General features: G+C 36.7%; 1 protein-coding gene across 1 annotated transcript; it reads left to right on the forward strand.

Moving 5' to 3' along the window:
* The first annotated feature begins 137 nt into the window (after window positions 1–137).
* LOC113326043 (60S ribosomal protein L14-1-like) lies at window positions 138–13391 on the forward strand. Its single transcript, XM_026573878.1, has 6 exons — window positions 138–314; window positions 1969–2047; window positions 4311–4333; window positions 7588–7714; window positions 7817–7932; window positions 13320–13391. Exons 1-6 carry the CDS (start codon window positions 138–140, stop codon window positions 13389–13391), a joined length of 594 nt encoding a protein of 197 aa, XP_026429663.1.
* Window positions 13392–13437: the final 46 nt, after the last annotated feature.

Consider the following 13437-nt stretch of genomic DNA (forward strand, 5'->3'; position numbering starts at 1 on the left):
AAAGAAGAGATCTTGATTCAGCTTTTAACCACATCAAAGAAAAATCACCTGAAATCATATTATTAATTAATACGTGTGGCTCTAGTTTCGCTGTTGACGACCCTCTGGTGATCAACCCAGATGTTGTTTACTATGTAATGGTAGATGGCTATTACAGAACGGGCAGAGGACTAGGAGGGTATGGGGAAGTTTTCCGGTGCAAATCTTATCAGTCCATTGCTGCTCTAGTTGGGGTTTCAGAAAGACCGGTTTCAGGATTCTATCACCTCTTGGAGGGGATCCTAGCTGGTTTTAAACTCGCTCACGATAAGAACGTTAGATATGTCTTGATGTCTTGAAATTAAGATTGGGCTTATTGGATGGTGGAACAATGTTACAACTTCTACGGTCAAACAAAATGTCATCGTCATCTTGTAGGTGAATTTGACATATTTTGTATTCCTTGTTTGAACAACACTATGGGGGTGCATGATGATGAATTTACCTGGAACTGCAAAATCATCAAAGACATTGTACTGTTCAGACACCAGAATTTTAGGGGTTCTGTGCTAGTCTCCGGGGACAGATATTGTAATCAAAGGGCTGATTTCATGGCAAAGTTTCTGAAGGGACCCGAGCCCAAGGAAATAATTTTTGAACCTGATGAATTTCCAAAGCCGTTGGAGGAGATTCTTAAGGATGCTGGTTTTCCTTATCTTTGTTAGGATTTTTATGGAGTACCCCTATTTAGTAGTTAGTTATAAGATATGCTTTGTGAACTCGAGATGTAAAAAGTGCACAAGCGAATTCCGGACAACTTGGGTTCGCAGACTCATTATTGGGAAAGTTTTCACTGGTAACTTTGCTACATTTTGGATTCATTAGATCAAATTGTATAAATAATTTTGCTCTCGTGTTTGTTACGAAATTTCACAAGTCTTCTTCATACTCGCTCTAACAATGACAAGTAAAAAAAGAACAAATTTAAACATCAAAACTTGCAAAGATAACTACTCCTTCCGTTCCTTTTTAATAGGCTGGTTTCCTAAAATAAATGTTTCGAAAAAATAGTCTGGTTTCCTAATTGAGAAAGTCGAATGTTACTTTAGTTTTCTGGGACAACTTTTCTCTTAACTTCTTTTGATGACAAGTGTCATGTGGACCATTTCACTATACTTCTTTTGCTAACAAGTGTCATGGGGACCATTTCACTTCACTTCTTTTATTGACAAGTGTCATGAGGACCACTTTCAATTATTAGTTCTCTTAATTTCCTTAATTTTCTCTAAAAACAAAACCAGCCTATTAAAAAGGAACGGAGGGAGTAGTAATTTAACTTGAAATACTTAGAAGATTACTAACTAATCATTAGGAACGTCTCATAATTTTCTCGACAGAAAATAATTCCAGTTGTACTTCAATGACTCCACGAGTAAAACCTACCTTCGTGTAACAACATTCAGTAAATTCCGTTGCGAGCTTAGAAAAACAAAATATATATAAAGCTTGACATACCCACACCTATGGATTTAACCGTGAATTCTCCTTAGCAATGACGAATCAGAAAAAAACATAAAGAAACAAACTAAGTACGAAACTAATACACGTCAACAAAATAACTTATAATTTGGCTTGGTATTCTATGAAGTTTAAGAGAATTTTTATCATCAATAAAATATCTTAAAAAAAACAAAAAACAAAACTTCGGCTTTAAAAAAAACAAAATAAAAATGCGGGATGTCCACTTCTTGCTACAATGAAAAGGTGGGAACACAAATCCCTAATCCATGCACGATCCAAACAAACTCAGCGACCTCCTCTATCGTTTTCTCTTCCGTTCCCACCACCAGAAATCTCAAAATGGTATAACATCTACTCAAGTTCCGTTATTATCTAATCCGACAAATCATTGTTTTAGGGTTTTATGTTTGATTTGTGTGATTTCCTAGTTAACAGTATTTGTGACGTTATTTTTTTCTGATTTCGTAGCCTTTCAAGCGTTATGTCGATATTGGGAAAGTTGCTCTCGTTAACTATGGAGAAAGTTACGGTAAACTTGTAGTCATTGTCAGCGACGGAACCAAGAATTTGTGCACGGGTGGGCTATTTTTTTTTCCGTACACCCAGATTATAACAATCCAAATGCCTCAAATTTAAATAGATAAAAGCGATGCATGCTGCTTATCATTTTATGTATAGTAAGGTTCAGCTCAGTGACAATATTTTATATTGCGAAGACAACATATATAATAAAAATAAATATTATTATCTGAAATGCGGCCGAAGGCCGCCCGAATTTTCGAATTTTTAAAATGTTTCTTCTATATCTTTGTATGGTTTTCAAATCAGATCATGAAATAAAAAACCGATACATCAAAACATTTAAATGTCAAATTTTTGTCATTGTTTGTGAAAACAACATGAACCAAGTTTTAGTAAATATTTGGAAACAACATGAGCTGGATAGATCAGATTGTGATGGAGTGGGAGTTAATTTCACCGTTTGAATTAATTTCTAAACTTTAACCGAGGCAGAAGATGACACAAAAATTTAAAAGAAGAAATAATCGCAACATAATAATGAAAATAGGAAGAAATTTGAATTAATTTCTAAACTTTAACCGAGGCAGAAGATGACACAAAAATTTAAAAGAAGAAATAATCGCAACATAACAATGAAAATAGGAAGAAGTCATATGAATATGTCATAGTAATTGGCTAATTGGAAATTTTACCCTGGGCTAATCTATAATTATTTAACAATTAGGCTACCCTAAATAAGCTTTTTCAGTGTGGGGATGCAGCCTACCTAAAAACTAAAAAGAAGCGTAAGATGAGAAGAAAAAAAAGGTTGGAGGGAGTCAACAGAAGACTAGTTTTGTATGAAACCTATTTTGAGGCATACTGAATTTTTTTGAAGCATACTAAATAATGTCAAAATAGGGTCACTAAATAAAAAACAGCATCACCCCTTATCCATTCTTTTTGATAATGGCATAACTACCCTTACATAATTGGTGTTAATGATTATGATTAGATTTGATTATCTAGGAATTTTAAGGATTGATTAAAAGTTAAATTATTAGTGGTGAATTAGTAGATAAATCAAATTTATGTGAGAGAGTTGGGATTTTGAGAGGAAGAAGAAGAAGTGAAAAAAAAATTTGAGTTTTGAATTTTGAGATTTTAGTGATTAGAAGTGATCAAAATGTGTGATTTAAATCATAGGTGTCTATACGAGGTTTAATTTCTTTTTATAAGTTGAATCTGTCAAAAAAATGAATTTTTAAAACCCATATCTACTGACCAGATGAACAGTTCGGCTGATAACTTTTCAGATGAACAGTTCGGCTGATAACTTTTCAGTCGAACCTCCGTTTTTTGAAAATATACCTAGGTTCGGCTAACAAGTTATCAACCGAACCTAGGTATATTTTCAAAAAATTGAGGTTCGGCTGAAAAGTTATCATCCGAACCTAGGTATATTTTCAAAAAATTGAGGTTCGGCTGACAAGTTATCATCCGAACCTAGGTTATCATCCGAACCTAGGTATATTTTCAAAAAATTGAGGTTCTGTAACTGACGAATTTTGGTTCGGGTGATTCGAACAAAATCTAGCAAAGTCGCATTCGCCGAACATTGTGTTTCTCTAAATCATACACTAGGTTCGGCTCAAAATTGATACTCCAGGATCAACCGAACTGATCTTCTGAAAACCTAATTTCATCTTTGAAATCATATTCTATCGATCAACCAAAATAAAATCAATCAAAAACAAGATGGGTTTGTTACACATACATTCTAAAATACATCTAAGAGCAATTGAGATTTGGATTTCGCACTCCAACATCGCTAACTCCGATTCGTGTTTGCTTTGCTTGATCAACTTCTTGCTTGAATTAGAGTCCAAGATGTTTGAGTTTAAAGTTTATTTTGATTTTAGGTTTTTGAGGATAAGGAAACTCTAGTAATTTAAATTGTTTAAGGATATATAGGTAATTGCACTACCTTTAGACACCCCTTATAAACCCACCCTAAATGGTATAATGAATGAGTATACCTCAAAGAAAATGAGTATGCCTCAAAACAGGTTTCTTTTGTATAGACAAAGAGTTATTAGTGGGTTGTGGGATACGTGGAGTGTGGTGCATGGACTCACGCATTTTATTTTGGGCTAACTATAATTTTAACCTGGCCTTTTTCATTTTTTCCTTACGAATAGGCTGGCTAAAAAGGAGTGTCTCATATTTGGGGTGGGGGGGGGGGGGGGGGGGGGGGGGGGGGTGCTGCAGCCTGGGTAAGCCACCCCCAGTACCGTCCCTGGTCATTTTTGATGTCATTGACCAAAACAGGGTATAGCTTTTTATTTCTAATCCCATTGTTGTTTTTCCTACTTCTGAGTATATCACTGAATGAATTTATAATTCCTGTAACATGTAGAGGATCTCTGAGCTACACAATTATCTTTTTTTTAATATATCTCTCTATGTTGCTTTCCTGTGGAAGGGTTTGTGATGGGTTTTATAGCATTTGTGCATGGTGTAGTGTTAAATTTATAAGATGCTTGACAGCTTGGAGATTGTTGCTAGGGATGACTCTGGAACTGACATTAACCTACAAATAGATAATAGTAGTACAATCTATGTGTTAGAGCATAGCTCGGTCGACCTCGCATGCGTTGCTATATCAAACATGTTTGTCAATGTTAGTGATCAAAACTATGAGTCTTGATTTCTAGTCTATTATAGTTATGTCTCGGACTAGGATAGAAAAGTGTAGTTGGGCTCAAGGACTTCATGGCGATTCATCATACAACGACGAAGATCTACACAAGGAACCGTGTAACTTCATCTACAAAAAGGTATGTGGAGACTTGAACTTATCTATCACTCAAAAGTTTATCTATTCTATCTCCTACTTCTTATGAGACAAAAAGTCGTATGCTATATAGACTGGATCATGCACATTTGACATTCCGAGCTGAATATTCACTACTTATCTTTTTCTCGAAATCGTGTGTTGGTAAAGCGTTTCGCTTTGATCAAGTTTATCTTCACCTAGTGACGATAGTCATGAAAAGTTTCAATTACTTTGAGAATTGCTCTGACGTGAAACGGTCTGTGAATAAAGGCTATATAACGTCCTCTGAGAATGTCTCAATGATTGGAATGAGAGTTTAGATCACATAACCATGTATTCCTTAATATGAAGTTTTCGAACTTTGTTGATTAAGAGAAACCGGAGGAATTGGCTTTTCCAAGTCCACGAACTGACGGAAGTTCTCTTGCCGAGAATTTCTGCTGGGATTTTCCAAAAACTCGTTTGCTTGTTTAGTCCGCGAACTGGCGGAAGTCTATTTGCTGAGATTTTCTGCTGAGTTTGGAAAACTCTGTCGGTTGCCTTAAGTCCGCGAACTTGTTTGTGAGCTTAAGTGGTTATGATCTAAAGATGTGCTCTGAACATGAAACTTAAATTACTAAGGAATGCTTTATGCAAACCGTGGCTATAAAGTTCATGAGCCGATTCATCGAATCGAATCATCTTTGTTTGAATTGTGTCTTGTGTAGTTACATAAGATTTTATAGCAATTGAACAACTCTCTAACTAGTTTATTTGAGTCAATTGAACTAGTTATGGTGGAGAAGAACTAGGTTAATATGAATTGCTCATATGGTTAACCTTTTGGGTTACTATGTTGAACCAACATACACGTACACGTTTGGGCATGGTTTTCACAAACCCTGTAAACGTCTACCCAAGTGTGTGTGACAAGTTAAGTTTTCGATCTAACGGTTGAGAAATATTAGCTTGAATCTAAATCAGGTTTTCATCTAACGGTGAATATGGATTGCTTTGTAACTAAGGAAAACCCTGATTTGAAGGCTATATAAAGGAGACATCTAGCAATGTGCAAAATTAATCCCCACACGTCTGTGTGATACTAGTGCGCTCGCTAGAGTCGATTCTCCTTTAACCTTTGGTTTTCTTCTCTAAAACCAGGTTAACGACTTAAAGACTTCATTGGGATTGTGAAGCCAGACCGATACTACTTTTATCGTAGTTGTGTGATCTGATCTTGCATCTTCTATCGTACGAGTACAATCTATTGATTGGCTTGAGATCGTGAGAGTTCTACGATAGGCAAGATAAAGAAGTCACAAACATCTTCGTCTCACTGTTTGTGATTCCTCGACAAACCGCTTGTGTAGTCAAGAAGGATTGTTGAGAGGTTATTGATCAATCTAGGTTGTTCTTCGGGAATATAAGACCGGATTAACAATTGGTTCTTGTTCACCTTGATTTTATATCTTAAGACGGAACAAAACCTAGGGTTTTTCTGTGGGAAATAGATTTATCCTTTGATAGACTTTTCTGTGTGAGACAGATTTGTTTATTATCAAGTCTGCGATTTTGGGTTGCAGCAACTCTTGGTTGTGGGTGAGATCAGCTAAGGGAATCAAGTGCGCAATATCCTGCTGGGATCAGAGGCGTAGGAGTACAACTGTACCTTGGATCGATGGGAGACTGATTGGGGTTCAACTATAGTCCAGTCCGAAGTTAGATTGGAGTAGGCTAGTGTCTGTAGCGGCTTAATACAGTGTGTATTCAATCTGGACTAGGTCCCGGGGGTTTTCTGCATTTGCGGTTTCCTCGTTAACAAAACTTCTGGTGTCTGTGTTATTTCTTTTCCGCATTATATTTTTTATATAATTGAAATAATACAGGTTGTGCGTTAAGATCATCAATTGGAAATCCAACCTTTGGTTGTTGATTGATATTGATTGATCCTTGGATATTGGTCTTTGGTACCGTCCAAGTTATTCCTTATGTTTGATTAAAGACTCGCTATTGTTTTAGCTTGAGTAAATCAAAACAAGTGAGGGATATTGATTCCTTGAGATACTTTAATATAGATTGAGTCTGAATGTCTAGTTGATTCTCTAGCAAAGTATTTCAGAGTTTGTCCATACAAATTGCTAATCGAATTATTGGGTGGTGTTGTTAGACCCCCGCTTTTTCACTATGCCTCCAGATGAGATTTTAGTAGCAATGAACTTACTGATACATATCGTGAAACATGCTGAAATAAATCAATGTGAATCAGTTTTACAATGTACCATGTGTTCCTTACTCTAAATAAGCTGGTCATTTTAGGGGAATGAAGTGTCAAGAGAAGAGCAGAGAGCCACTTGCTTGCATCCTCTCAGGTAGCTCCAAACATGACTTGTTGCATGTTTGGTTTAGAAATTTGTTTCACTTAATTCCTTTTTCTTGGTATATGTAAAATGGCACATATCAGGTTTTAGTATCAATAAGAAGGAATTGCACATTTCCCACCATCCCTTTATGTAATGCTTCTACAAACTACCTTCGGTATTTAGTTAGTTCTCTTCAAAATGTGATACCCTCTAACTTGTATAATAGCTATAAGGGTAAATAAATGATACTGGGTTATAATATTTAGTAAGATTACTCTGCTAGTTTCATGTTGTCTTAACTAGTTTTCGGTCCCATGGATCTAGAAACACTAAATGCCTTGTACTTTTTGGTTTGCACTGTGTTAACCTGTGGATGTTTTGGTTTTTTACTTTCTGGGAATGGAACAGGCACTTGTTGATGCTCCTGATATGGTGAGAAGCCAAATGAGCTTCGGGAGGCTCTCGTTAACATACATCAAGATCGACATTGGCAGAATCCCCAAGAAGAAGGTTTTGATTGGCGCCATGGAGGCTGCAGGAAAGTTACCAGATTTATTCACGCAGTGTTTAGAGAAAGTGATAACTATGTTCACTGCATCTCCTTATCACTAATCATACTGTTTGTTTAAATGTTTTACAGATGTTAAGAAGAAATGGGAAAGAAGCTCTTGGGGTAGAAAGTTCATTGTTCAAAAGAAAAGAGCATCCTTGAATGACTTTGACAGGTTCAAGGTCATGTTGGCAAAGATCAAGGTTTGTCCAGCGATTTTTTATTTTATTTTGCAAAAAATTTCCTAGATCGGGTGTTTCGAACCTGTCTTTGTTTTGGTAAAAGCTTACTGTAGATACTTGGAAAATACCAAGGAAGAAGTATGGCCTCCCCGTATCCTAAAAAGGATGCGACATAACGCCTGACACAAAGGAGGGAACCTGGTTTCCCCCATATCATAGAAGGGGTACCGCTGAGTGTTCCATTCCTCCTAGCATTTAAGTACACATGTAAGGGAGTCACATGGGAGAAGTTATCTAGAAGAATCTGAAGTACAGTTGTACGGCCAGGGAGGACAGTTGCAAGATAAGGAAAGATAGGAAAGGACACATTCCTGACATCCCCATTTGAGGAAATAACTGTAAATAGGGGTCTTTCCCAATGGAAGGACTCAAGTGATATCATTATGGGAAATTGTGTTCTACTTTCTGGAGCTAGTCTCTACATCCTATTTCTATCTGTACCCTGTTTATGTTGGTTAAACTTCAACATTAAGCCTAAGATAATCTCTAACAAGTTGGTTAGGATAAGAAAAGGCAATTGTTGTAATCCTAAGGGAATTAAAAGTCATCTAGTTCTAAGAAAAGGAAAGACATGTAATAAGGTAATAGGACTAGGAAAAGGAATTCATAGTTCTATATATATATGCTCACCAAAGTTGTGGTTGATCATATGAGCAAGATTAGAGCTTGTGTTTAGTTTTGAGAGATTTTCTAAACATCAATAAAGAGAGTTGTCTTTATATAAGCTAAGTTTCATCTTGCAGTTGCCATTAATTGGTATCAGAGCTTGTTTCTGAGCCATGAAAAACGAAACCACCATTGTGGGTGCAAAACAGTTCACGCCACCATCAATACAAGTTCCAATCCTCAACGCCACAAACTACACAGTATGGGCCATGAGAATGAAGTTACTGATGAAAATCTACAAGGTGTGGGAAAAAATTGATCCTAGTACATTGGACCCAGACAAAAACAATGTTGCCATTGGATTACTCTTTCAAGCAATACCAGAATGTCTTGTTTTACAGGTTGGTGAACAGGAAACTTCAAAGAAAATTTGGGATGAAATAAAGGCACGTAATCTCGGAGCTGATCGAGTTAAAGAAGCCCGTCTGCAAACCTTAATGTCTGAATTTGAAAGAATGAAGATGAAAGACACTTATACTATTGATAGATTTGCAGGAAAGCTATCAGAGATAGCCTCAAAAGCTGCGTCACTTGGAAAATCCATTGATGAAGATAAACCGGTAAAGAAGTTTCTCAATAGTTTACCAAGATCCAAGTATATTCATATCATAGCTTCTCTCGAACAAGTCTTAGATTTAAAGAAGACTAGCTATGAAGATATAATTGGAAGATTGAAAGAATATGAAGAGAGAATCCTTGATGAAGAAAACTATGGATAAACTCAAGGAAAACTCTTGTACACAAACTCTTACCAACAAAACACTGCGACAAGAGGAAGAGGTCGTGGAAGAGGTGGTAGAGTAAACAGAGGCCGAGGAAGGGGAGGAAGGTTTAACTCACAAGATAGAACAACAAGTCAGAATGATCAAAACCAAGGGAAAGAAAAGAAGGATAGATCAAACATTATTTGTTACATATGTGATAAACCAGGACACTTCTCCTCTGTATGCCCTGAAAGAATACAAAAGATGGAAGAAGCAAACAAGAATGAAACAAGGGAAGCAGATACGCTCTTTTCATGCACGAAGTTGTATTCTTAAACGAAGGGAAACTAATACCAAATAACTACGAATCAAAGGATGGAGAAGAAGGAATCTGGTAAGAGACACTACTTTTCTGAACTCAATGAGAAAATCAAAGGACAAGTGAAGTTTGGGGATGGATCTTCTGTAGAAATTGAAGGGAAATGATCAATTCTATTTCAGAGCAAGACCGGAGAACATAAGCTTGTCGCAAACATCTACTTCATCCCAAACTTACAAAGCAACATTCTAAGTTTAGGACAAGCTACAGAAGTTGGATGTGATATTAGAATGCGACAAGATTATCTAACAGTTCATGACCCAAGTGGAAGACTTTTAGTTAGAGTCTCACGCTCACATAATAGACTCTACAAGATAAGTCTCATGATTGGAAGGCTAATGTGTCTGAATATAAGACTGGAAGATCAGACATGGAAGTGGCACGCAAGGTTAGGACACATAAGTTTCAGAACCTTAAAAACTATGTCTCAGAACAAGATGGTTCGAGGGCTACCACAGATAAACGATGAATCAAGGATCTATGAATCATTTTGCAAAGCATACGCAAAAGTTGATTCTGCAACTCTTAAGAAACTGGATGATCGATCTCAGACTCTTGTGCATCTAGGAATTGAGCCTGGATCCAAAGCTTACAGATTATTCAAAATCCAACAACGAAAAGAGTAATAGTGAGACGAGATGTGGTATTCGATGAAAAAGCAAACTGGAACTGGAAAGAAACTAATGATGGACCAAGTAGGGATCCATGAATGTTTCACATGAGATGGGGTCAAGTAATTGATGAAGGCGAAGGACCCATAATCATCAATACCAATGGAAACAATGATGTTAATCAAGAAGAAGAAGAAAATAATGAAAACACTGATAATAACGAAGAAGTAGAAGAAGAAGAATAAGAAGAAGAAGAAGAAGAAGAAGAAGAGGAGATCGATGAAATAACTCAACCCATTCCACTGCGAAAATCAACAAGACAGATACAAAAGCCACAATATCTGGAGGATTATGTTCTTCAAGCTGTAGAAGAATGTGAGATTATGCTACTTTCTGTTAATGATGAACCAAGGAATTTTCAAGAAGCAAAGGTCTCGACTAAATGGACACAAGCATGTAGAGAAGAAATTATTTCAATCAACAGAAACAAGACTTGGTTTCTATTTGATAAGCCAGGTGGGGTAAAAGTGATTGGTCTCAAGTGGATCTTCAAGGTCAAAATAAATGCTGATGGAACTATTAACAAATATAAGGCAAGACTTGTAGCTAAGGGATACATTCAAGAATCAGGCATAGACTTTGATGAAGTTTTCGCACCAGTTGCTAGACTAGAGACAATTCGTCTCTTAATAGCAGAAGCTGCATCAAACTCATGGGAAATTCACCACTTAGACGTTAAGACAACATTCTTACATGGTGAATTGCGAGAAGATGTGTATGTTGAACAACCAGAAGGTTTTGAAGTAAAAGGACAAGAGCATAAGGTTTACTCTATATGGTCTAAGACAAGCTCCTCGAACCTGGAATACAAAGTTAGATCAAATCTTAAGAGAAATCATATTTTTTAAGTGCTCTAAAGAAACATCAGTATACAAAATAGAAGAAAAGGGAATGCTTCTTGTGATTGCAGTCTATGTATATGATCTATTTTTGACTGGCAACTCCCTTAAGGTGATCAATGAGTTCAAGAGAGAAATGTCATCAAATTTTGAGATGTCAGACCTCGAAAAACTCACTTATTACCTTGGCATAGAAGTCCATCAAGGAGTAGATGGGATTTAGATTAAACAAGAAGCTTATGCAAGGAGAATTCTGAAAGAAGCAGGACTTGAAACTTGTAATCCAACTAAGATACCAATGGAGTTTGGACTTAAAGTTTCAAAGGCACAAGAAGAAACAGAGATTGATTCAATGAGTTATAGAAGAAATGTTGGATGCCTAAGATACTTATTACACACAAGACCAGATTTGGCTTTCTCTGTGGGAGTAGCAAGCCGTTATATGCAGAGTCCACGCAAGTCTCATGGTGATGTAATAAAGCAGATATTAAGATATCTAAGATGAACAATCAGCTGTGGATTGAAGTATGGTCGAGGAGGATCAAAAGGAATTGTTGGGTATAGTGACAACAGTCATAATATTGACCAAGATGATGGAAAAGGTACAACTGGTCATATATTTTATCTAGGTGAAGCACCTATTACATGGTGTTCACAGAAGCAAGACACTGTAGCCCTCTCATCCTGTGAAGCTGAGTTCATGGCCGCAACAGAAGCAGCTAAACAATCAATATGGCTTCAAGAACTGTTGGGTGAAATCAAAGGAAGAGAACCTGAAAAAGTTCTCATCAAGATTGATAATAAGACTGCAATTGCACTCACTAAAAATCCAGTGTTTCATGGGAAGACGAAACACATTCACAAAAGGTATCATTTCATACGAGAATGTATCGAGAAGGAGATCATCAACGTTGAACACATACCAGGAACTGAGCAGAAAGCAGATATATTGACAAAGGTATTAGCTCGGATCAAGTTTGAAGAAATGAGACAATTGATTGGAGTACAAGATATGTCACGGGTAAGGTTGAAGCTTAACGGGGAGAATGTTGGTTAAACTTCAACATTAAGCCTAAGATAATCTCTAACAAGTTGGTTAGGATAAGAAAAGGCAATTGATGTAATCCTAAGGGAATTAGAAGTCATCTAGTTCTAAGAAAAGGAAAGACATGTAATAAGGTAATAGGACTAGGAAAAGGAATTCATAGTTCTATATATATGCTCACCAAAGTTGTGGTTGATCATATGAGCAAGATTAGAGCTTGTGTTTAGTTTTGAGAGATTTTCTAAACATCAATAAAGAGAGTTGTCTTTATATAAGCTAAGTTTCATCTTGCAGTTGCCATTAGTTTATTCCCTACTGTGTACACTTACTATACTGATTTTGCATTGGAGATATAGAAATTCAGGGAGTATTTTGAAAGAACTCCACTAGTTATCCAAATGTTTTGCTTCCATGGAGCTTTTTATTTTATTTTTCTAAATCGGAGCTTTTGAAAGCATCCGTAGCTAATTAAATACTTTCGAATGTGGCAGAGGGGTGAAAGCTATTCGTTGGGAGCTTTACCTGTTGAAGGAATATGCTGCTAGGAGGGAGATAGTCACAAGGAACTTGAGGCTGAGGAAGGCTGAGCTGGAGCACCAGGCTGCATAAGTTTTGGACATCACTTGTGAAGCTAGACGTTTTAGGAAAGAAAAGGGAGTTTTGTAGTCGAATTTTAGCTACTTAAAGATTGAACTGCAGTTAGTCTTTGCTTGCTAGCAAATATTTTCTTTTAATTTGTTTAGCCTGCAAAGAATATATTAGATGCTTGCTGATATACTCTTGACGGGGGGAAACATGAAAACTAACAAGCCGTTTCTGGAAAGGCTGGGGTTGCTTATTGCAAAGCAAAAGAAAAAAAAATGTAGTAAATGAACTGAAATTGCCGAATTTACCAGAGATGATTTTGATTATCAGAATTCCACTAGATATCCAAATGTTTTGCCTCTTTAAGATCTGTTCGGTTCTTCGATAGAGTTCTTTTTTATTTGTAAACAGAGCTTTTGAAAGCATCAGTAGCTAATTCAATACTTTTGAATGTGGCAGAGGGGTAAAACTGCTCGTCGGGAGCTCAGGAAGTTGAAGGAAGTGGCTGCTAGGAGGGAGGGTCTTGAGTGAGATGAAGGCTGAGATGGAGCACCAGGCTGCATAAGTTTTGGACATC

Source organism: Papaver somniferum, chromosome 1 (assembly GCF_003573695.1).
Source record: "Papaver somniferum cultivar HN1 chromosome 1, ASM357369v1, whole genome shotgun sequence".
Lineage (NCBI taxonomy): Eukaryota > Viridiplantae > Streptophyta > Magnoliopsida > Ranunculales > Papaveraceae > Papaver > Papaver somniferum.

Bases quoted from the DNA above. Each gene is read 5' to 3' on its own strand.
- LOC113326043 (XM_026573878.1), top strand. From the start codon at position 138: ATGGTAGATGGCTATTACAGAACGGGCAGAGGACTAGGAGGGTATGGG. The intron at 315-1,968 runs GTTAGATATGTC...CTGATTTCGTAG, and splicing joins AACTCGCTCACGATAAGAAC to CCTTTCAAGCGTTATGTCGA. The intron at 2,048-4,310 runs TCAGCGACGGAA...CCCTGGTCATTT, and splicing joins CGGTAAACTTGTAGTCATTG to TTGATGTCATTGACCAAAAC.